We start from the raw sequence: 23,787 nt of genomic DNA on the forward strand, positions 1-23,787 counted from the left end.
TGAGTAAAAAATAGATTAATAATTTTCCTTGTAATTAATACAAGAAATAAAAAGTATTTAATTTCAGATATACTTTCCTTTTCACGTAAAAAAAATCATTAGTTAAATCAGAAACCATAAATCAGTAAATTTTAATGATCAATATTTGAATGGTTGATAAAAAAAAACAATTTAAATTTAAAGATAATATATAAATTAAATTCACGCACCAAGTTCTGAACAAGCCAAGAAATAAATTTATATAGGAATCTGTATATGATGGGAATTAACTTATATTTATCTTTGGCATAAACATTACTGATGAAAGCAATTGTTAGATTGAATCAATGACAAAGAAGAGTCCAAAAGCAATGAACAAAATTTGTCTGTACAGAGTAGCAGAAACAAAATCCCAATCCCACCTATATACTAAAAAAAAACATAAAATGAAAATTAAACTAACTGGTTTGAATTCATAATCATATTCGCGATATACCAGCAACAAATTCAATTTCAATCAATTTAAAATAAAATTCTGCAAACAAATCTACGCGGTTTCATCATCTTCCCCTGTAAACAAACGCGGCCTCTTGGCGGTTACCGGCAACGGGCTTTCCACCTCTTGTTCACCGCCTACCTTCTTCTTCCCGAAATCAAACCCCATCGGCGACCAGAACTCCGTCAGCGGCGCCGGAAGGTTCAGGTCAAACCCACGGAGCGTGTGGGAGGAGGAGGCAGCGCCGCCGTCGGAGGTAGTGGCGCCGCTGCTGTTGTTTCCGTTGGCGTTGCTGTTATTGTGGTTGTTCCCGCCGTCGTAGTGGCAGCGCTTGTGGCCACCCAGGGCCTGACCGGTAGGGAAACTCTTGTGACAGATGGAACACTCGTGCATCCTTCCGCCGCCGACGGTGGAAGCAGAAACGCTGTCGTTGGCTAGGGCAGAGACGGAGGCGGTGGGGTTGGATTCCGACGAGGCCTTGCGGTGGCTGGCCTTGTGTCCACCGAGTGCTTGATAAGAACCAAAGGCCTTGTTGCAAACGGTGCACCTGTGTGTTAGTTTCACCGGCGGCGACGCTTCTTTGTCTGACAGTGAAGAAGACGGTAATTGGGTGTTGTTGTTGTGGATGTTTCTGGTGGTACCGCTTTGTGCGAGCATGATGAGGCAAAGAGCGAGGTACTCTTCCTCCGTCTCAAAACGCGGTCGTTTGGAGCGTTTCCTTTTAGCCCAAGGCTCACGTAAGTGAAGGTCAGCCTCCTCCTCCTCCTCCTCTTCTTGGTAGCCACGGAACGGAGTGGTGGCTGCTGTTGGTGAATTCAAAGCCTCCAAAGCCATTCAAAGAGAATTGAGCCAACTAGTTTGGTGTTTGGTGTTTGGTGTGTTTGCCTAACTAGGTGTACACTATGACCATGTAATTTGAGTGTCTTGTGTGGAGTTAGTGGATGTGAGCATAGAGCCTTTATATAGGGATGTTATGATGAAAAGAGTGAAGTCGGTCAACTAAAGAGCGAGTGAATGAAATGGATGACTTAGAAAAAGTCAAAACTACGTTACGTAAGTACGTCTGCCCTATCTTTACCCTTTTTTTTCTCTCTCTCTCTCTCTATATATGTATGTACATCAATTAACCCCACACCACACCTAGGTAATGGTTGTGGTTATGAAGACTGAAATTGAGGGAATCTAAATCATCGTGTGTGTGGGTGTGGGTGTGGTTGTGCCAGTCATAGTTTTCTCGTTGCCCTGCGTGTAAAACACGATATTCATTTTTATTATGAGATGCTGTAATGTAACTCGAATTTTCTTCCCTCAATTTGGATTATAATTTATAAAACGTGTCAATCTTGGGGCGTGCTCTTTTACCCTTCTTTAGATTGGAGCTTTGGATTGGAATTAGTACCTTTTTTTTTCTTATTAAAAAAAAACCAAGTTGTCCGGGATTATAATGCCAGCTTGGTCTTTTGAATGTCAACCAAATGCGCCATGACTTATTCAGAAGAAGAATACTAGTTAGTGATTTAGTATTTACTTCTTTTAACATATTATTATTATTATTTGCACATAAATGGTAACGCGGCCATGTTTAATCTTGTTAAAAATAAATTTGTTGTTTTTTTAAACCTCTTTAGACATTTTATTCGTGCAATATCTTTCTTTATTCACAATAATGTTTTTGGTCAATTGTGAATCATTTAAGATTTTAATTATTCTGGTAAGTGGTAACCGTCAGTAAAATTATTTATTTTATATTCAATTTTCAATAACTAAGAAAACGTTTAAAATATTTATTAAATTGATGTATGAATTCTCTTTACGCATGAGTTTTGCATCCTTATATCCTATTTGATGTAGGTAGAACATTATAAAGGAACCATGCTAAATTAGATATTTAACTGTTTGTTTTTGAAAAAGAAAAATTGAAGATGTGAACTGGGAGGTAGATTTAGACGCCTCGTGGCGATAAATGGAAAGGTCTCCTTCCCTTGGGCCTTGGCGTCATGGCTTTGATCACTGTGGTGCCTTTAGACTTTCGTGGTTTAGGCAACCACTTCCACTGCTATGCTAATGCTATCAGTGATCGTTTATACGTTAGTTGGCACACTACAACTACAACTAAGCAAACAACTACACCACCACCACGTGCCACCTCTATCTATGACTTTTCAAGTACTTTTATTTCCGTGATCGCTTGAATTTAATACTCTCTTGTTTCATTATAATTATTAACGTAATAATTTATCTTACAAATAATTATCATTTTAATTTTTTAATATAATATAAATCATTTTTTATTTATATCTCTTATAATTTTAATGATAAAAAACAAAATTTATAAATAAATTATTAATAATATAAAATTAATTTTATAAAATTATCATTCTCTTTTATTTATTTATTGTATGATGAAATGTCAATTATTTTGTGATGGAAGAAATATTTATCAATTCTTTTTTTTATTGACTAAGAATGAGAATAAGAAACATATTTTTTATATATAGAATATTTTTTTTCGGAAGTATTCAAAAATTAAAATTTTGAAGGTATCTGAAATATTTTAATCTAAAAATTATAAAATACCGGAACATTTTACAATAACAGTATATTCCAATAAACTCATAAAAAATATCAAAATTGTTATTAACAGATGAGAAGATCAATTAGAAGACGTATTTAAAGTAATTTTAGAATAATAGAACCTTAATTCTTTCTTTGCTAGTTTTCTTAATTATTTAATCTATTATCTCATTTAATTTGAGGTTAATTGTAAATATTAAATAATTAAAGTCAAATTAAAAAAGATATACAACACTTCCTAATAATGAACTACTATGGACGAGGAGAATCATAAATGTTGTGAAACCGATTTTGTCAAAATGAGATCAACGTGATTCTGCCAAATCACAATTTTATATTTTAGATTTTTAATTAATAACTTTTTTATAAAAATATTTACAGTTGACACACATTTTATGCATATTAATTTGTGCAACTCCTTTTCATGACAAACAGAAGTGCCGTTTGAGTGAAAATAAAATCAGATAAAAGAGAGGGGAAAAAATGTCTTCAGAAACACTCCAAGAAGGTAAATATTGATTTACGTGGAAAAAAACATAATTAGACTTTTTATTAATGACTCTTGTTTTAAAATTTAAACTTCAATGGAAGTTTAGTTTTTAAATTTTTTTACTAACGATGGAGTTTTCGTTTTAAAAACGTTTTTCATTTTTTTATAAAATGAAAATATATATTCAACTGATAAAAAACTTGAAACAAATGGTAAGTATTAATATTTTAAAAGTTAGAATGATCATTAAAATAATAAATACAGATTTTATAAGGTATTAATTTTAACATGATTACTAGTAACAATTAAATATATCTTATATATTATATAACGTGTTATATTTAGTTTCATGTCATATATATATATAGATATAGATATATCTAATTAGAGGAGTATTTTATTATAAAAAATAAAAGGATTAAATAATAATTTTTAAATGTATTTATAATTTAATATTAAGAATGAAAGAATTAATATTAAATACACTTGTCCATATATATATATATATATATATATATATATATATATATATATATATATAAAAGTTTACTTTAACAAAAACTCGTGTCTATATGAACTGCATCGGTTAAATTCTCAGTTCTCACCAGTAACTAATGACTACATATGATTAAACAATTATCACATCATGAGGTTGGAAAAGAAAAATATCACATCATATATATTTTCCATTATTAGAATTTACGTACATTATAAAATTGATTGTGTGCATTCTAGAACGATAACGGAAAAATATGGAAAGGCGTGTGTGTGTGTGATTTATTTTAACGTGTCAAGCGAGAGAGTGAGTGAAGACTGGAGTGTGGCATATGGTGAGAGAGAGAGTAGCTGCTTCACCGACGCAACAAAAAAGCGTTTGGTATATTGACACGCAACGCATATAAGTTCTTCCAATTGGTGACACGTTGCACCTTCAAGTCTCAATAGCTTGCTTCCACGTGTTCTGGATAACCGACAAACATCATCATATCATTCATACTAATCACCAAATACTAAGCACTGTCGTTGTTTAATGTATTTCAACTGCGCCCATAGAAGAGTGAGCTAATATAGAATAAATAAAAAAATAATACCATTTATTTATAACTAACTGATTAGATTTTGTTTTTGGTTACACATAATATATTAATATTAATGTTGTACTTGTTATTGGGGTGTTACAGTTTACGATTTTTAAAGATTAGATTGAATATATGCATTGTCGTGAGTGGGGATGGATGAATGGTTACTACTTGCATTGGCATACTGTTTTCCTTTTGTTGCATTGCATATGTATCGCATCAATACTGTTCTTTTACACTTGGCATCGTTCACTGACAAGAGCTGCTGAAAGCTCTCCTAAACCCCACGGATATGAACCACTGAGTACTGAAAACAGGTGGAAGTGGGATGAAGAAGAATTGACTATACCATGCCTAACACAACACCAAACCAAACACTTGTATTATCACGATCGAAAAAGAAATGTACTACATCATATTTTTTATTTTAATATTTAAACTTAAACATTTTTTAGTCTCTATAAAATAAACTAGCTATAAATTTAATCATAGTCTTTATAAATTATAAAAAATTAAAAATAATTATTCTATTTCTCTACTATTATGTGGCATTTGTTATATAACTACTTCCGTGTTTGATAGAAAGTTAAGTGAACATTCCAAAAATGATACCTATTAATATCTAACACTTGTTAACTACTTATTTAGCAGTGAACTCTCACAACGATAATAAGACTCATGGCAATTGAGGGGTGGGGGGTTCTATATGTGTAGGAAGGGGACGAGGAAAGAGGAAAAAAGACACAAAGAATGTGAGAGAAGAAGAGAAACACAAAGAATGAGAGAGACAAAGAGGATTATATGTAGTAATGGAATTAATAATAAGATATCATGACGACAATATTTTGTACACAAAAAGATGAGGGTCGAGGAAAGAAATAAAAAAAATTGGAAAAACTTGACACGGGAAACATAATATTCAAACTTAGTGTCAGTCTAGCTAATGCTAATTAACTATAATTAACTCAAAAAGATTAATATTAAGCAAAATGTTTTGTTAGAGTCAACTTAGTGTGAATCTCTCTAGCATTAACCTCAATATTCTTTACTATTTTTAATGCATTTTATTGTACCATTAAAATTAGCATGATGAACAAGACCAACACTAACTTAAATACCTTGATTAGATTCAACATGGGCTTTGAGCTGGCACTATTTTCAAATTTAATGTCGGCCTAGTTAATGCTATGTATTTTAATATTAGAAAATTAAATAAAATGAGATTTAAAAGTTTGCATCCACTTAGCGTCAGCTAGAACGACATTAGTATAATCAATGTTGTGGTAAACCCTAACCTTTTGACTCTAATATGCACATTTCTCGTAGTGTCACATAAAAAAAAACAATTAAAGCATAAATATATAATTTTACAAATTTTGACAAAATATTTTAAAGTATATGAAGTTAGTAAAAAAGGCTAAAATAAAATATAATATTTGAATAGGCCGGTTAAAATAAATAAAAAATATGTCACTGTATAGCAAATAATAATAGATTATAACAATAGTTTTTTAACATACACTAATTTGTACTAAAGTAATATCAAATAATTGATATACATAATATATATTAAGCACATATGAATATTAAATATACAAGTTTTAACACCTTTTATCTGAAGAAAATATGAGAATAAAAATGCAAAATTACATCACTTGGTAAGAAATAATAGTTAAAATTTAAATAATTCTATAATTTATTATACATATATAGATTTTGTTACTTAATTATTTATAATTTATATTTTAATTTTCTCCTTAAAATATATTTATTATTTTACAAGATTTAAATTACTCATGCATCAATTAGGGAAAAAAATTCTAGATGGGCTTGCAAACTTAGACTCCCTATCCCATTGGGCTTCCTTTGATATGTAACCCAACATTGGTGATTCCTACCAACCAAAAATAAGATAGGTAAAATTGTATTTTTGGTCTCCAAATTTGTCTCCATTTTTTATTTTGGTCCCCTTTTAGAATTATTGACGAATTTTATCCACGTGCTAGTCATGTTCTGATAATTGACACGTGTCATATTCTGATTGACGAATGACAACAACAATCCATTTCATCTTCAATGGATTCAATATTCAATCAGAACATGACGCGTATTCAATAAGAACATGACACGTGATAATCAACATTCTTTTATAATAGTCCACGTCCAATTCTGGACTGGAGAACCAAGATTGCGTGATTGGATAAAATAGGAGGACAAAATTCGTCAATGATTTTTAAAAGGGGACCAAAATTAAAATTGGAGACAAATTGAGAAACAAAATATGTAATTTTGCCAATAAGATAAGACAAACATTGGTGGACTTCTGCGAGAGACTGAGATAGAGATTTTTTTTTTGGATAAAATTGAGATAGAGATTTTGTGTCTGTATTTGGTTAAAAGAGTAAATCTACATCTGACTTTAAAATATTTTAGTTTGTTTAGTTTGCAAACTAAATTTCAATTGAATTTGAGTTTGAAAGTTACGTACGTTTTTCACTTATAATAAATTAAGGAAAATGTTAAGAGGTATTATAAGGACATTGATTAAAAAACTTAAAATATAAATGTTTTTATTGGGAGATAAAAAGTTATACTGCCTTGTGATCTTTTTTATATTTTTTTATGATTTATATAATAAATATTTTCTCAATTTAATTTTATAACTAATGTTCCAAGAATGCTTATTAACAAGATATATAAATTAATAATTAAATGCTCAAAAGTTATATTCTTTTATTCATAGTTAAATGCGCTTTTAAGAAGAAACAAAAACTTTGAAATAAGCCAGCATTAGCTAAGCAAGATATCGATAGTAAATAGTAATTTTTTTTTGGTAGAGTAGTAAATAGTAATTTGAAATCTTCTTATTTTTCTTTTTACTTACTGAATGGAAAAAGAATAAATCTATTTTATATTTTTAAGATATAAAAAGTGCTAGTGGTAGAGAATTTGCTTATGAATGAGGTAATGTCCTATATTGTCTTGTATAGACTAGTTTGAACAAGTGTGTGCACAGGTGGAACTATCAGCGGTGGGGTCTGAAAGGTTTGGTTACACTTGGCAGGTTATGTGCCTTGAATTGACATGAAGGTTGGCCACGAGCCCTGAGTGTTATTGTCCCAACGGAAATGCAACCAAGGAATATTTGATTTGGTATTTTATTTTCATTGAAAAAGAAAAGATGAAGATTAACGAATGTAACTCAATTAGTAATATACGTTTAAGTTTGTGACAAGAATTTTTTATTTTCACATGTAGATTCTTTGAAGATTCTCTGAGAGATGAAGAGTTATTTAAGTATAATTCAATTCCGAATCGAGTGATTATGATTTTTGTTAATAAAAGTTAACAATAATATTGATGATATATCATATTTCAGTCTTGGCCTTTAAAACACGCATGCAGAAGATATTTGCAGAATGAAGATTGGGAACACGTGTAAATTATGTCTTTTGAACAGAATGCATGGCTTTGGCAGTACCAAGGTTTGGAAAGAAAGAAAGGGTTTTTCACATGCTTCAGACTCTTCTTTATTCGAGTGGATGATTATCATTTATCGGTCAACCTGGCCTATCCCTCTTTTCTATTGTTCGTCACTACTAATCATCAGCCCTATCACAAAATTTAAAATAGAAAGAAAAACAAGCATACCAGTAGATATTTTAGAACATATATATATATATATATATATATATATATATATATATTTTTTTTTTTTTTGGAGTGAGAATATGAGAATAATTAATATTATATTGATGAAATGGTCATGTATGCAACTGTGTCTTTGATGGCCAATGTTGTGCAATTTATGTTGGTTTTATCTCTACTCTAGCATTCTTGGTGAAATGTAATTTCATTGTATTATAAAGTTTAATTTAAGCATTTATACAACTCTAGAACGGTTTTGCACATAGACTTTGGGCATGTGTAACAACTCAAGACTAGGTGTAGCGGATACAGTACTGATTTTTTTTAAAAGTAAAAATACATGTTCATATATGAATTCTAAGTTTCTAACAAATTACAATTCCTCACAAACTTAGCCTTGAGGTGTATTTTATTTTAAAAAAAATATTTTAGGATATAAAACAAAAAAATACAATAATAAAAATTAGATATAAACATAGTTTCAAACTAACTATATTAATAAGCTTATAAAAGTAAAAGAATAAGATGTAATTTAAATATTAAGATTATAAAAAATAGTATAGCACCTTTTAAATATTTAGTGAAATAAATATGATTAGTATAATGATTTCATAAATTACATATACGTACATATGAATTTATTTCAGATTATTTTGAATTTATTTCATAATTATATATAAAATCATCAGAAAAAAGTTTATCTTTTTGCTGCATGATAAAAATAGTTTACTCACTCACAATACAAAGAGTTTTCTCATGATTATTCAGTAACAAATGGTCACTTATAATAAATTTGTTAATTTTTATCATAATTATCTTTAAATTTATATTTAATCATGATTTTTAATTAGTTGATAGTATATTTTTTATACTGTACAAAAATTAAACTCTAAAATCATATCCAATTAAATAATAAATTTAATAATTTTATATTGTTTGATATTTTTATTTTTTTTATTTCTTATCCAAATTTATGACTTATATTAAACTGATCGAACCCATTTATAAATAAAAATTAAAAAATAATTTATAATACATGCCAATCTATCTATCTATACATAATAATGTATAACACTACATTATTATTATGCATGCATTCTAATAATATTTTAATTAAACTCTTCAAATTATTATGCATAAATATAATATTTGATAAAATTAGTTAATAAGTTAGTGGAAAACTTATAAGCTAACAAAAAACTTATAAACAGTTAGAAACAAAAAACTCATAAACAGTTAGGAGCTGAAAAGTTAAAAGATAATTAATTTAACTGAAAGTGTGTTTTAATAAGATTAATTGATAAGTTAACTGATAAACGTCAAATGACATCAAAATATATATTTTATATTTCTAATTTTTGAATTTTATTTTTAATAACTTATCATATTAAAAAGTAGGATAATAAATTTTTAAATTTTATATTAAAAATGATAAAATTAAAATTTCATTTGTTTTGGAAAAGTAAAATAAAATTTAATAAACTTTATTAGAGTTATATTGTTTAAAATCATTTTTTAACATTTAAATACTTTATTAATAATATTAATTTAAAACAAAAAATAAAAAAAGTATTATTTATTTATAATGTTTTCTTAAATATTCATTTAAATATTTATAATGTTAACTTTTATAATAATTATCTTAAAATTCATACCAATTAATTAACCGTGTATGTTTTTTTTTTTACATTAACAATGTACAAAAATTAAACTCTAAAATCATATCCAATTAAATAAGAAATTTAATCATTTCATATTGCTTTTAGGAGAATTATTTCATATTATTTGATATTTTTATTTTTTGATTCATTTGTATGACTCATATTAAATTGAACCCATTTATAAATAAAAAAAAATTATCATACATAATACATGTATTACCCTATGCTATTATGCATGTATTTTTTTGTCTATATTACAAGGAGAAATGATAATCACAAAAGGAGAAATGATAACCATACACGATTTTGAACATATTTTTTTTTTATTAATTTATTAAAAAAAATTAAAAATAATAAATCTTACATAATGACTTTCTCTTATAATTTTTAATAAAGTATATGTTAAGAAAAATGTGTCACTAACACTTTTCTGGTGCTCATTCAACAAGTATCCTGCATGTGCTTGCTGGTATTATGCATTTATTCTAATAATATATTTTAATTAAATCCTTCAATTTGTTGTGCATATAAACTCAATAAGCTCCAATACCATACCATACCCGAACCCGCTTACCACAAGAAACTGGATAGTAGCTTCCTGCACTCCTATCTTCCTCGCCGTAGGAACCAAAACCACATTCCTCGTATCGTACCCTTCATCCATTCACATCAAATTTTGCAACTTTGTTTCCAATTGCGTGCACCCATGTCCTCTTCTCTTTCCTTATCGCTCTCTGCTCCCTCCATCCACGATTCTTCCTTCCTCCATGGAACAAAGCTCTTTCCCTTTTCTCGAAGAGTGGCACCACGCCGCTTCAATTCTTTCTCTGCCAAGTGCTCCCTCGACCACATCCCCAAACAGTTCCGAAAGGAAAATCTCAAAGATGGATGTTAGTTTTTTTCACCTTTCCTTCCTTCTCTTTTATGTCTTGCCTAATGCTTATTTACTCTGTTCGGTTTAGTTTAGGCCAAATAAATTAATGAAAAACACTTAATTATGTGGTTTCTGTGAAAATTTAGAGCAGGAAAATGAAACAAGATGAAATTTTGTAATCTGGGTATGAATGATTTTAGTGCTTTTTATTTGATTGAGGACTATACTGTCTAATTTTTTGGGCTGCAGAGTCTTTTCAATTATGTTTTTCATATGTTTGAAATTGAAGTGGCAGAAGAAGGGCATGGAACATACGTAGTGTTTTTTTTTTACTGTTTACTGTTTGCTTTTCTCATAATCATTGTTTTTGTCCCCATGAGTTTTGTTGTGGACTTGTTTTGCTTTCCGGCATTTCTTGTTGAGTGAGTGTATGCGTTTGGTTATTTGCTTCCTTTGAAAGGTTTAAAAACTTAAGTTGAGTAACACTTTACCTTCTTGAAGTTTTTGTCCAAAGCCCAAACCAAATTTAGTGCATCAACGTCTGAATTTTATAATTTATGCCGGTCAAGTTTCAAAAGCATGAATATCTCAGGTCCTTCAATTTTGAGTAACAATGCAAGTGAGAATTATTTTTCGCCTAAATTGAAATGATTTTTGACAAGATGCATATACATTTGTCTTTTGAAATGTATTAGTAGGAGAGATTGTGAATTATGTGCATAAATTGTAGGAAAATAAAATGAAGAGACACTATGAATTCTGTTAGTAAACACTAGAAAAATAGCAATATGCATCTTAGTTTTCAGTTTTGACTGATTTATTTACACTCTTGGTGTTTCTAAATGTTCTAAGAAAACAAAGGGGTAAAGTTGTTTATGAAACATAAGGCTTCAGATTGGAGCTCTTAAATTAATTTGGATGAAAGTTTTTGGAGGTTGAGTACAACTTTCCCAAATATAAAATCTTAAAAAGGTTCTTATTCGAGTTCAGTTGAAAAGTTTAAAAATTGGGTGCCTAACCGCAATTTTTATTTTCTCTATTATATGCAGTGATGGAAAACTACAAGAATGCACCTCAATCTCTATATGGCCTTTCTCCTTCACAAATGGACATGTTCATGACAGAAGATAATCCTATCCGTCAGCAATCTGAAAGAGTTACAGAGGTCTCACCACATATATCCTTGCTACTATCTAACTGGTTGTGATGTTATAATATCAAAGTTGCCTATCTATAATCTAATTATTGATTGTGGAGTTGATTTTGCAAAGCACCCAAATTTTATCACAGCATATTTGACTGTTCAAAAGTGCTCTTAATTTTAATCATTGTGACAGGAAAGCATTTCATCTGCCAAGAATTATATGGATAATGGTGGAATGTGGAGTCTATCTGGCATGGGAAAAAATGATGCTTCAAAATACAGCATGAGTGTTAGTATGTATCGAGGAGGTAGGGGAACCGGAAGGCCAAAAACTGCTCCACCAGATCTGCCTTCTTTGCTCTTGGATGCTCGAATATGCTATCTGGGTATGCCGGTAAGCATCACCCCAATGACTCATGTTTTTCCCCTGACTAGCTTCTGTATATAGGTATCTACCTGCTATCTTTTATCCCAATTTTGATGTTCCTTATTAAGTCTTTATGATTTGTACAGATTGTACCAGCTGTGACAGAACTTATTGTTGCTCAATTTATGTGGTTGGATTATGATAACCCTACCAAACCTATTTACTTGTATATTAATTCATCAGGAACTCTGGTAAGTGTTATGACAATTTTTTTTCTAAAATTTTCTCTTGTAATGTATGAGCTGTTGATTTATATGATTGCTTTTCTTTCCCTTTTTTGTTGTTTAGAATGAGAAGAATGAGACCGTGGGTTCAGAAACTGAGGCATATTCCATAGCTGATATGATGTCTGTAAGTTTTTATCATGAATCCTGCCTATCCCACCTTAAGCCTGGAATATGGCTTATCTCTTTGAACTAATCTTTTTAAACTCTTGCTTTTAATTAATCTTTTTTCTTTCTTCCTGAAGTATGTCAAAGCAGATGTCTATACTGTGAATTGTGGCATGGCATTTGGTCAAGCAGCAATGCTTCTGTCGCTTGGAACAAAGGGCTATCGTGCTGTACAGCCAAATTCATCTAGTATGAATCATATCTATGCAAACTTTTGGAGAAAAAAAGTGCTTGATTGCTTCTTGTGGCTTTTTGGAACTTCTGGCAAATGCTTCCTTCAAGAGCCTGTACTTAGTATCTGATTCATGAGTATATTTGAAGAATGGACAATGAATTACTGATTTATAATTTTCCAATTATATCTTTTGTCATCACATATTACACTTTTTGATCAAATGGCTACTAATATGCTTGCTAAGAAGTATTTTCTGGAAGATCAATTTATCAAATTCTAGTTCTTCTTGATCCCTAGGGCAAGGATGGTAGAGTTATGATCTGTGTGAACTGAGACCATTGCTCTGTTGGGTAGCCATAGTTTTGATTAAAAGAAATCCCAATTTTCAAGGAGCAAATGAAAGAATTTGGTCTTTATGGAATGCTACTGCAATACTTTGTGCACAAACATGGCCTACATATGCACAAAAAACCACATGAGACCCACTTATTAGTTATGGTTTTTTGTGTTTATGTGTGGGTTTCATATTATTTATTTCCAGAGCACAATTATATTTTTTTTTTGGTGCAATTGGCATTACTAAGCGTTCTTTATTGGCTAGAGTTTCTTGCCCGGTTGCCCCCCTTCAATGCTGAATTGCTGATGGTATTTTTATTTCGTGGCCAGAAATTTCTACATAGTTAGGGATATTTCTTCCTTGTCAGTTGATAGTTTTGATCAATTGAAAAGGTAGAAAGATAACTGGTCATATGTTTTGTATAAATTATGTGGAATAGAGGGATACATAAACTATGATTTTTTAGCATTGCCTTCTCTCTTAACATGGATTTTAAACTTTTTACTATTGCAGCAAAATTATATCTCCCAAAAGTCAATAGATCTAGTGGTGCTGTTATAGATATGTGGATTAAGGTACTCTCTACCTGTTTGTTCTCTACTCTAGTTCTCTATGTTCTCTCAATTATTTAGCCATTATATTCATATCAAGTATGTTGGCAAAACACATACAGGCAAAAGAGCTAGAGGCAAATACTGAGTATTACATTGAGCTGTTGGCAAAAGGGACAGGGAAATCAAAGGAAGAAATTGCTAAAGATGTCCAGAGGCCTAAGTATCTTCAAGCACAGGATGCTATAGACTATGGAATTGCCGACAAAATAATTGATTCAAGTTCAAGGGATGTTGCATTTGAGAAGAGGGTAATAATTAGTGCTATTTATTAGTGGTTATTCTGATATTCTCGTTAAACATGCGTAATATATAATATACTTATGATTACTGTATGGATCAGAATTATGATGAAATGCTTGCTCAATCAAGAGCTAAGAGGAGACAAGGTGGTGGCAATCCTCAAGCGGCTCCTTCAGGATTTAGGTAATCAAACAGCATAAGGCCACTTATTCGGCTCCAAATCCAATGCCTTCAAAGGATGCTCGCGGGTTAAATTTAAGTTGATGCCTAGTATAAAGGTCAAACAGCTATCTCACATCAAGGCCATATGGAAATTTTCTCTGGATAGTGTATGAAATCCGTATCTTGGCTGTGTGGCGACGTGTTCAATACTTATATTTGAAATACCTAGCTTAGTTTCAACAACTAAAGAAAATGACCTGGTTTCTTAAGTTGTAAATATCGAACCATTAGCAATCTGATGGCTGCATTCTCTTCAAATGTTTCATTTCATTTTGAATGAGATTTTCTTTGTAACCCAATAATATTGGATGGTCTTCCGATGGAAATATGCTATTCAGAGAAACATCATGTTTGCACAGTAGTCGACTTTTTTCCTTAACATTTAAAATTATGCAGTACTTGTTTTACAATTAATTGAATGCAACTATGGCCCTTAAGCTACAAAAAATTAACTGGATGATGAGATGACAAGCTTTTTCCAGTGATGAGTTGAAAAATTGTAGGAGAGGCACAACACTTGATGTTATATTATCAGTTTCATTTATACTTTACAATAATAGACCTACTTGCACGCAGTGCACAACTTGAAGGAAATCTGAACTAACATTTTTTATCTAGAAAATAAGCTAGTGCTTCACAACAATAGTACACATGTTTTTGGTGTTCACGAGAGGAAGTGAAACAGTAGAAACAATAAACGAAGAAATCCCTATTTTCTAAAAGGCCACCATCAGGAATCAAGCTGGAGGATTGGGATATACTTTGGGCTTCGGCTTGACCTCAATCTCGTTTACACTGCGTACGTAGATAGCATCTTGTTCGTCGCTGTATAAGAAAAGAGCAAGTTACATGAAACTAGCAAGTATTCCACAGATAAACACTAAACAGTGAGAGAGAGCTTACGCTTTAGTTCCTGCTTTAGGCCCTTCTTCGAATGTGTAACTTGATGCAACAGCCAAGAGGCGTCCATCTCTGCTAAACGACAGTGCAGCAATGCTGGTAGGATATTTTGAGTACTGAAAGACAGATAGAAAACGGCAAATTAGCAATTGAATTTACCATATGAAAATTCTGGTCACTACTCAATGCAAAAACGAAATAAAAACCTGGTATAGCCTCTTCTTATTGTTTCCGTCCCACACGTTGACATACCCGTCACAACCTCCTGTGGCAAATGTTCCATATCTGCAGACAGATTTTTATAAAGCATTTTGATGGTCACAATTAAGTCATCGACTTGTGTTAGTAACCCTAACATGTACAACATCTAATTCCAAATTTCATTTAGAAGGTAATTAATCATAGCATTTCATCTTTGAAGCTCTTGAAAATGTAGGGATAAGAGCAAACGAGGAATAGAGAGGGAACACAGGTGTAATTTACTAAAATTCTGGGTAGTTGTAATACAGAACCCTCATCTACAACCTCCATGTGTTTATATACTCAAACTGTGAAAAAACATCTATTCCTCTATTTTGGATGACAATATGTACTTTACCAAGAAAACTTTCTTAATAATAATTTATATTTATATTTCTCAACTGGACCCTCGAATGGTACAAACTACAGCTATTGACACTGTAAATCGTGGGGAAACAATTAAGCAAGCAATTCAAAATCTTCTTCAGAGTGCCTTTTTATTTGAGATGATATACTCAAGGTGGCACAGCATTTCTACATTCTAAAACACTTACATGGGGTGGAAAGCAATTGCATTCACAGGATAGACTATGTCCCTTCCAGCCTCTGATTTTCTATGACACTTAAAAGCATATCTGCACAAAGGTCAGAAATCATTAACAGCTAGAAGTCGATGAATATATGCTATTTTTCATATGGACTGAAACACTGTTATATGCACGGACGAGAAGTTCAAATATCCACATCACAGTAGGATTAAGAATGGAAAACATAGAGATAGTGATAGACAGAAATTTTTACTTTTTTGCTTGGCTAGCCTCTGAGAGGTCGAAGAATTCCATAGCAACCCGTCCTTCAACAGAACTAAGTGCATATCCTGCATAATGTAGTTATACAAGTATGAAGGGAAATCTTGGCTAAGAAACATGATAGAATGCCTTGTTAATCATTATAGTTGAAGTTCAGAGTCTCATCCTTGGAAAATCAATGGTTGAGTTATAACTATTAGTTAAAGTTCACCTGTTCCATTTGGGTAACAGCGCACACATCTGGTTTGGTATTTCAGTGAGGATTCTCTTCTTTGTTCCGGTTGAGACATGTTTCTCAAATCATAGATATTAACATGTCTTCCAGCTGTTGCTACAACCAGGCGATGTCCAACCAGTGAGAGAGAGTAGACACGCTCAGGTTGTGGATATGTCCCAACAAGTGTGCGCTCTTGGCCACTTGCACCTCTAGGGTCCCAACATTTCAGGGTTTTGTCCCAACTACCAGTGATCAATTGCCCTATTGTGACAGACAAGATAGAAGTAAATATCCTTTTAAGAGTAATTTCTTTAGTTCAGGAATTAAGTGCCATGGGGACGAAGATGAGATAGAAAGGAGAGACCTGCAGCATATGAATACTCAATGCAACGAACGGGTGCATCATGCCTTCCCAGAATATCCTCTTTATTAGAGCTGAAGACAAGCCTGGAGAATGATAATATAAAAGGGTGAATTACTCTATCATGTATTTTAAAGTTTAAACATGATAATATAAAGGGGAGAGGGAAAACACACTCTCTCCTCTTCCACTCAGAAAAGAATGACCTATATATCTCTGCTCATAAATGCTTCTTAAATAGCACATTCTCTACTCTTATTTTGAAAATTACACTTCATTCTCAGAATGCGTTACATTATAATCCACCATTTTTTTTTCTACACGTAACCAGCAACTATAAACAAGCCTCTGGCAAGGGGCATTTTTTTCTCTCTGCAACCTCTAATGTGGCTAACAAACAATTTAGAACTTTGGGTCATCGAATTTTGGAATCTAGAAGATAAAATGATGTTTTATACACACATAATTCTGGAACTTAAAACATCTAGGTTACAGGCTAAACAAGAAGAGAACTAAAGCAACTTAGTATTTGAAGAGGAAATGGAGTAGAGTAAGTGACCGTCTAACAGTGTTGTCGGCGGCGGCACTGAAGCCGGAGGAGTCGTCGTGGAAGCAGCAATCGAGGACGGGGCCAGCGTGCATAAACTCTCCTCTCAACACATTGGCACTCGCATCATACAAGCGCACGCTCTAAATAGAATCGTGATCACACCAATGAATGGAATTGATAGCATAGCATAGTAAGAAAGAGGAGCATATGATACATACATACCTTGTCCCATGAGGACACCAAAAGATGATCGCTGTGGTTGGAGAATCGAAGATTGGTGATGCCGTCCGATGGAGGGTTCGACAACTCTCGCCCCGTCGTGAGCACCGCCGTAGCCATGTCTTCGATTTGTTGAAATTTGAAAGTGAGAGAGGAGCAGAGACTATAACCCTATATTCAAATTTCAAAACAGGGGAGTGACTCATTCTTATAAATATTTTAAAGCAAAAAATAAATACAAATATGAGGGAGTTATTAACCCACCTACATTTTTGTTATCTAAAGTGTAATTTATCTCTTGTTATTAAATGTTCTTAACTAATAATAATGAAAAATGTCTTTAATTAAATTAATTTTGGGTTTATGTGACATACTATTTTTGTATACGTTATCTTTAACAAAAATCTATTAATTTTTTAAATAACTGTTGGATTGATTGAGAGGTTCTCTAATAAAGTGGATCAAATCATAGCAACCAATGTAATTTATGCTTCTAATATGCATCAATAAAGGTGCCTCCTAATTTGGGTAGTTGGGCTACTATTCATGTTGGAGTTTTAGCTCTTTTACGTCAGGCTTGATTTAAGTGATTATTATTTTTTATTTTATTTTCTGAAAATAATTTTTATTTTTAAATTTTAAAGATTTAACAAACATGTATCAAGAAAAAAATAGTTTAAGATATCATTGTATTTTTCATTTATTAAGAAAAGGTTGATTTGATATTTTCAGTTTTTGCTCTGTTTTTTAAAATATTTTTTAAATTTCAAATAAAGGTATTTTCACTATTGTTTTCCATTTTCTTTAAAAATAAAAATAAAAATATTCAAATCAAACACCACATTCACCTTATATTTTGATATTTCGTTTTTGTAGGTTGTCTTGTGTTTTCGACTTCACCAAAAAAAAGTGATAGTAAATTGTATGGTCAAAACATTTTTAAAATTTTAATACATGGACCAAATTAACAATGAATTACTGGGTAAAAGGGAGGGTAGGGGTATTTACCACCTACATTTATAAAGAATATGCATTTACACGTGTAAAATTCTAATTAACTTATCTTATAAATTAGTATTTGATATTGTGTAACCCTGTATTTTTTTTAATATTGTGCAACATAAATGATCAATATAAATATTTTTTTATATAGAAATCATTTGACCATTTATCTTATTTTTTTAAAAAAATTAATTTTGTTCTTTATGTTATAAAAAACTTTAATTTATTTTTTTAAATTTGGATAAGTTTGGTTCTTCCCTCGTTTTAGAATTAATCTTTAATAATAATTATAACATAAAAAGCCTCACAAAGTAATAGTAAGACTTATTAGCTTGGACGTATTTTCACATTTTTGAATAACATAGTAACAGTTTTTAATCGTAACTACAATGTTTAAGAATTATAGAAAAATAAAACATTTATTTATAATTCATACTCAAGTATCGTCTTATTCTACGAATCTTAAAATTAAATTCTGTGGTCGTCCATTGTTGGTCTACATGCAAAAAATTTGCTAGCCCAGTAGCGAATACTTTGGCCCATGTTTCTAACCCGGCCCGTAGACTTTTCTTTTTTGGATTTTTTTCTACACCTGTTCTGGAAATAATTAATTAACAGAAGAAAAAAGAAAAACTCAAACGGATCTCAATTGCAAACGTAGGATAGGGGTTTTTGTTTCGCAGTGAGCTGAGCCTATTATCAACATAAACATTCAACACAAACAATTTCAGTGAATCAGCACAATTTTTTATTTTTTTTGTCTTCGTGATTATGATTATTTGGATCATGCTCTTCGCTTCAATTTTCCTTTTCAAATCCCCCTGAATTTTTTTTTCTTTCTGAATCACATCAGATTCAATTGAATTATACCCCCTCAATGCAATGGTGGTCTGCAAATGTCGCAAGGTTCTGCTCTTTTCTCTTTCCTCTCTTACAGTTCGCGCCTTTTTCTTTTTCTTTCCAAAACCCTGATTTTCGTTTGCCCAATCACGCTTGATTTGTTAACTGGGTATGTAGATCGGATTGGTTTTGTCTATTCAGATCAACCGTGGGTAATCTACGTGCTCTTGCATTTTGCCTGATTTGTTTTTTATTTTCATTTTCTTATGCATATGGGTGATGGAAACAAGTTCTTGAACTTGAGCATAGAATTGATACAAGTTATTAGTCTTGGCGTGTTGTTGCATGTGATTTTTGTTTCTTGATTATCTTGGGGAGCTATGCTAGTTGTTTCCCATTTTATTGATTTGAATTGGAGCTAATGCTGTGTTGTGTGCTTTGTATGGTGTTTTAGGCTACTAAGTTATATTGCTTCGTGCACAAAGTTCCTGTCTGTGGGGAATGTATCTGCTTCCCGGAGCACCAAATCTGCGTGGTAATTTGTTTCTCTTCAATTCGTATCTTTTATTATTATCACTTTCAATTTATGATGCTAACCTTTCCTTCTTCATTTCCTCTTCCAGTATTATTGATTTTTGTTTTTCATTTAATCTTACTTTTTGTCATTGTTTCTTGGTCCGATACTTCAGATTCTTGTTTTGGCTTGAGTTTTATTGGGGATCATGCGGTTTTGTAATTTGTCCAAATATTGATGTGTGAAGCTATAGAGTTTCCAGGGTTAAGTTTTGTCTGTTTTGTCATTATCACAGGTCCGGACTTATTCGGAATGGGTTATAGATGGGGAGTATGATTGGCCTCCGAAATGCTGCCAATGCCAGTCTGTTTTAGAAGAGGGGGATGGATCTCAAACAACTCGACTGGGTTGTTTGCGTATGTGATTTTACTTATCTATTCCTTTGAAATAAATTCGGCTGAGCTTGCACTGGTTACATATTTTAAATTTAAATTTTGTATATAGATGTTATCCACACAAATTGCTTGGTCTCGCATATCAAGAGTTTTCCTCCACATACTGCCCCAGCAGGATATGTGTGTCCTTCATGTTCTACTACGGTAAGATTTACCTTCAAATGATTTCTTTCTTCTATAATAAAAAAAAGATTTTTGATTGAAAGTAGTTTATTAATGTATATGTTTTTGACTGAAAGCCAGCATGTGGTTTCTGTCTAGTTATGTTCAAACTTCAAAATATGGTTCAGTGTTCTATTCTGTGAGCATTATGTAGAAACAGGGAAAGAAAAGCTACATGTTTTTCTTTTCTTTCTTTCCTTTTGATTTTCATAATCAGAGAGAATATAGGAATTCCATAGAGGTGATTGTTAGTGTCTCCTATATAACCTTAAACTAATCTTAGAATTGAAATTGTCTGTTGATTTTGCCGAGCTATGTGAAAAATTTGAGTTTGATTCATGGTGTTTTAGATGCCTAGAACCATGTGTACTAACAGGGAAAAGAAAATGACATGCTATTCCCAACTTTTTTTCTCTCCTTGTTATTTATTCTTTTTTTGAACAAAATTTCTTAATTTTTGAGATGTAGATAGAAACTCCAGAAAGGTAACGATTATTAGTTCTTTTTAAAATTTCTATTTAGTGTCTTGTCTTAGGGACCTTGTCAGTTGTCATGAAAGTAGTTGCTTAGTGGAGTAGAATTATAATATGTTTTGGAAATAGATGCTCTATTATGTATTAGCTACATGCATGTGACTTGTTCAACTATTATTGTAAATATGTTTTACCTTTTAAAACTTTCTTCAAGACTCTGGTATGGAAAAATTCTCCCTTTTTTTTGTCTCATTTGATGAAATACCTCATACAGATATGGCCTCCTAAAAGTGTGAAAGATTCAGGATCACGTCTTCATTCCCAGTTGAAGGAAGCTATCATGCAGGTGATTTTTGAAATGGGCTGTATATGGTGGGCTCACTTTTATACTAGTTTGAGATTATAGTACGGTATATATCTTGACATACAAAAACTAGAACAAGTTTGCTGTCATCAACCAATTTTTTTTATAGCTATTTTTTTGAGAATGAAAGTTCCATTGCCACAGTGACAGTTATTGGTCATCAAGTATTGGATTATGAATGAATTGGGACTTGAAAATTATATTGGTAAAAACTTTATTGTTAAGAGAATCCCTGTTGTCCTAGGTCTATTCTTAGCCGAGGACAGTGAAATACCCTCCGGAAATTATATGGAATGTCACATTCTTTGGTGTCAAGACTAATTGAACTAATCAGGCAATCACAAGAATTTGTTACTTGTAAAATGCTTTGAGCATGCATATACTTTAATATTACTTGTTTCTCTTTCATGCCCATCTAATTTTTGTTCAGCGACTTCATGGTCACTGTGGAAGGGATGATGCTAAGGGTTATGAGCTACCATCTGGAAAACTCATTCAAGGCATCATGTCTGATTCTTTATTAAATGGACAGTACTGAATACTTGCACTGTACCACTGATCGATAATGATGGTGGTAAATTGTTCGTTGGTACTGCTGAAAAAAAGGCTTTTTTTAAAAATCATATAAATGCACACTTCCATTTCTTTTCTTTTTTTTTGTGGGTGATATTATCTTGGCACCTAAAGTTATTTTGCTTGTCTGTTTTCTCATTATATAAAGTTTTAATTAGTTTTAATTTGTTTTTGTGCAGTCTGGTATGGAGAAGAATGTTTTTGGAAATCATCCTGTATCAGTGACAGAATCACGAAGTCCTCCACCTGCTTTTGCTTCAGACCCATTGATTATTAGGGAAAATCATGGAAACTCAGACTCAGTTGATGGATACTCACCTGCAACTGGGTCAGAACTACCTAAACTTTCAGTGACAGATATTGTGGAGATAGATGGTGCTAATCCAGCAGGAAATTTCATGAAAAACTCAAGTCCTGTTGGTGTAAGAGGATATTTTCAGTGCACTTTTATTGTGTTTGGATTTTTCTGTCCACTTAAACTTTAATAAACAGGCCTGATTTTTCTTGTTTTATTACAATGCGAGTTGTATATTCTTTCATGCATTTGGTATTTTATCTTATATAGTTTTGTTCTTATTGCAAACAATTTAGCCTGGTGCCACCACAAGGAAGGGCCCAGTCCATGTTGAACGACAGAATTCTGAAATTTCTTACTATGCTGATGATGAAGATGCAAATCGTAAAAAGTACACAAAACGAGGTGATATTGTCTTTTTGAATGGTTTTTTAATATTTTAAAATTGTGATTAATACTTGACATATTTGTTAATTCAAACTTTCATCTTTGAAAGTGTAGGTCCATTCCACCATAAGTTTCTTAGAGCTTTGCTTCCTTTCTGGTCTACTGCTTTACCTACTCTACCAGTGACTGCACCTCCAAGGAAAGATGCATCAAATGCAGCAGCCGAAACCTCGGAAGGCCGTACACGGCATCAAAGATCATCAAGGATGGACCCCAGAAAAATTCTTCTCCTGATTGCAATTATGTATAGCTCTTGATTCTCTTCATTATATATTGTATATTAATATATAAAATAATAATCCAAACCAAAGTTGGAAGTGAAATTTGTGCAATTGAAGTTATGTTTGAGTCACTGGTGGTTCCTAATGAGGAAAGTGGGGAACGACTGGGTTAGTGAGTTGGGATTATATTGCAACAAGTAGTAAGTATATAAGTAACTTGTAGTCAGTTTTAAGGCAAGTTAATTGTTGCTCTAATTCATCTGCCGTGTTTATAAATTCAATTATATGGAGTACCAGTGGTGGTATATAGTGCTAGTCTCTTAACTAAAGAAGTTATTATGATCCATTTGCAGGGCTTGCATGGCAACTATGGGTATACTGTATTACAGACTAGCGCAACGGGGTCCAGGGGATGAGCTTCTTAATGATGAATAAATTTGTCTGCCATTGAATGAGTGCTCTTAAAGTCCGGAGATGTTCAGCGGCTCCCATTTTCCATATTGCTGGTTACTGTTGCTTCTTAAATCCGTTTGCCTTCTTTATTTGGACCAGTCGCAGTCTTGGCAAACATACAAGTAGTAGTTTGTTGATAATTTTTCATCTGGAATGCCTATGACAGTGACGTGTTACATAAAATCCTAGTCAACCATCTTTGCTCTTTGCCCTCAGTTTTGGTGTCCACTTGGAATGAAATTGCATCATATTCAGATTTTAATATTGTTCTCTTAATTGGATTAGTTGTCTCCACCATTTCAAAAATCAATTAAAGACATTGTTAGCCGGCCCGTGTTTA

At 32.0% G+C, this 23,787-nt stretch overlaps 4 protein-coding genes across 4 annotated transcripts; 2 read left to right on the forward strand and 2 right to left on the reverse strand.

Moving 5' to 3' along the window:
* Positions 1–256: 256 nt before the first annotated feature.
* On the reverse strand, positions 257–1,427 carry LOC114403872 (zinc finger protein ZAT10-like). Its single transcript, XM_028367080.1, has one exon. It carries the CDS (start codon positions 1,307–1,309, stop codon positions 527–529), a length of 783 nt encoding a protein of 260 aa, XP_028222881.1. The 5' UTR covers positions 1,310–1,427; the 3' UTR covers positions 257–526.
* Positions 1,428–10,477: 9,050 nt separating this feature from the next.
* LOC114402781 (ATP-dependent Clp protease proteolytic subunit-related protein 1, chloroplastic-like) lies at positions 10,478–14,713 on the forward strand. Its single transcript, XM_028365454.1, has 9 exons — positions 10,478–10,817; positions 11,851–11,966; positions 12,139–12,339; positions 12,459–12,563; positions 12,661–12,723; positions 12,842–12,953; positions 13,790–13,851; positions 13,950–14,138; positions 14,231–14,713. Exons 1-9 carry the CDS (start codon positions 10,634–10,636, stop codon positions 14,315–14,317), a joined length of 1,119 nt encoding a protein of 372 aa, XP_028221255.1. The 5' UTR covers positions 10,478–10,633; the 3' UTR covers positions 14,318–14,713.
* Positions 14,714–14,819: 106 nt separating this feature from the next.
* On the reverse strand, positions 14,820–17,847 carry LOC114402782 (mitotic checkpoint protein BUB3.1-like). The gene is made up of 9 exons (XM_028365455.1): positions 17,652–17,847; positions 17,439–17,569; positions 16,883–16,965; positions 16,513–16,779; positions 16,294–16,369; positions 16,047–16,127; positions 15,459–15,537; positions 15,256–15,368; positions 14,820–15,177 (listed from the first exon to the last, which is right to left on the reverse strand). The coding sequence occupies exons 1-9, from the start codon at positions 17,766–17,768 to the stop codon at positions 15,090–15,092; spliced, it is 1,035 nt and encodes a 344-aa protein (XP_028221256.1). The 5' UTR covers positions 17,769–17,847; the 3' UTR covers positions 14,820–15,089.
* Positions 17,848–19,272: 1,425 nt separating this feature from the next.
* Positions 19,273–23,787, forward strand: LOC114403719 (zinc finger protein-like 1). Its single transcript, XM_028366837.1, has 9 exons — positions 19,273–19,556; positions 19,945–20,025; positions 20,300–20,420; positions 20,509–20,603; positions 21,369–21,440; positions 22,211–22,453; positions 22,623–22,731; positions 22,828–23,017; positions 23,348–23,787. Exons 1-9 carry the CDS (start codon positions 19,533–19,535, stop codon positions 23,427–23,429), a joined length of 1,017 nt encoding a protein of 338 aa, XP_028222638.1. The 5' UTR covers positions 19,273–19,532; the 3' UTR covers positions 23,430–23,787.

This window comes from Glycine soja, chromosome 20 (assembly GCF_004193775.1).
Source record: "Glycine soja cultivar W05 chromosome 20, ASM419377v2, whole genome shotgun sequence".
NCBI classification, from domain to species: domain Eukaryota; kingdom Viridiplantae; phylum Streptophyta; class Magnoliopsida; order Fabales; family Fabaceae; genus Glycine; species Glycine soja.

Excerpts from the sequence above, each read along its gene's own strand:
- LOC114403872 (XM_028367080.1), bottom strand. The coding sequence starts at position 1,309 with ATGGCTTTGGAGGCTTTGAATTCACCAACAGCAGCCACCACTCCGTTC.
- LOC114402781 (XM_028365454.1), top strand. The coding sequence starts at position 10,634 with ATGTCCTCTTCTCTTTCCTTATCGCTCTCTGCTCCCTCCATCCACGAT. Across the intron at positions 10,818-11,850 it reads GGAAAATCTCAAAGATGGAT|TGATGGAAAACTACAAGAAT; the intron begins GTTAGTTTTTTT and ends TATTATATGCAG. Across the intron at positions 12,954-13,789 it reads TGTACAGCCAAATTCATCTA|CAAAATTATATCTCCCAAAA; the intron begins GTATGAATCATA and ends TTACTATTGCAG.
- LOC114402782 (XM_028365455.1), bottom strand. The coding sequence starts at position 17,768 with ATGGCTACGGCGGTGCTCACGACGGGGCGAGAGTTGTCGAACCCTCCA. Across the intron at positions 16,128-16,293 it reads GAGGCTAGCCAAGCAAAAAA|ATATGCTTTTAAGTGTCATA; the intron begins GTAAAAATTTCT and ends ACCTTTGTGCAG. Across the intron at positions 15,178-15,255 it reads CCTAAAGCAGGAACTAAAGC|CGACGAACAAGATGCTATCT; the intron begins GTAAGCTCTCTC and ends TTTCTTATACAG.
- LOC114403719 (XM_028366837.1), top strand. The coding sequence starts at position 19,533 with ATGGTGGTCTGCAAATGTCGCAAG. Across the intron at positions 19,557-19,944 it reads TGGTCTGCAAATGTCGCAAG|GCTACTAAGTTATATTGCTT; the intron begins GTTCTGCTCTTT and ends ATGGTGTTTTAG. Across the intron at positions 22,454-22,622 it reads AAAACTCAAGTCCTGTTGGT|CCTGGTGCCACCACAAGGAA; the intron begins GTAAGAGGATAT and ends CAAACAATTTAG.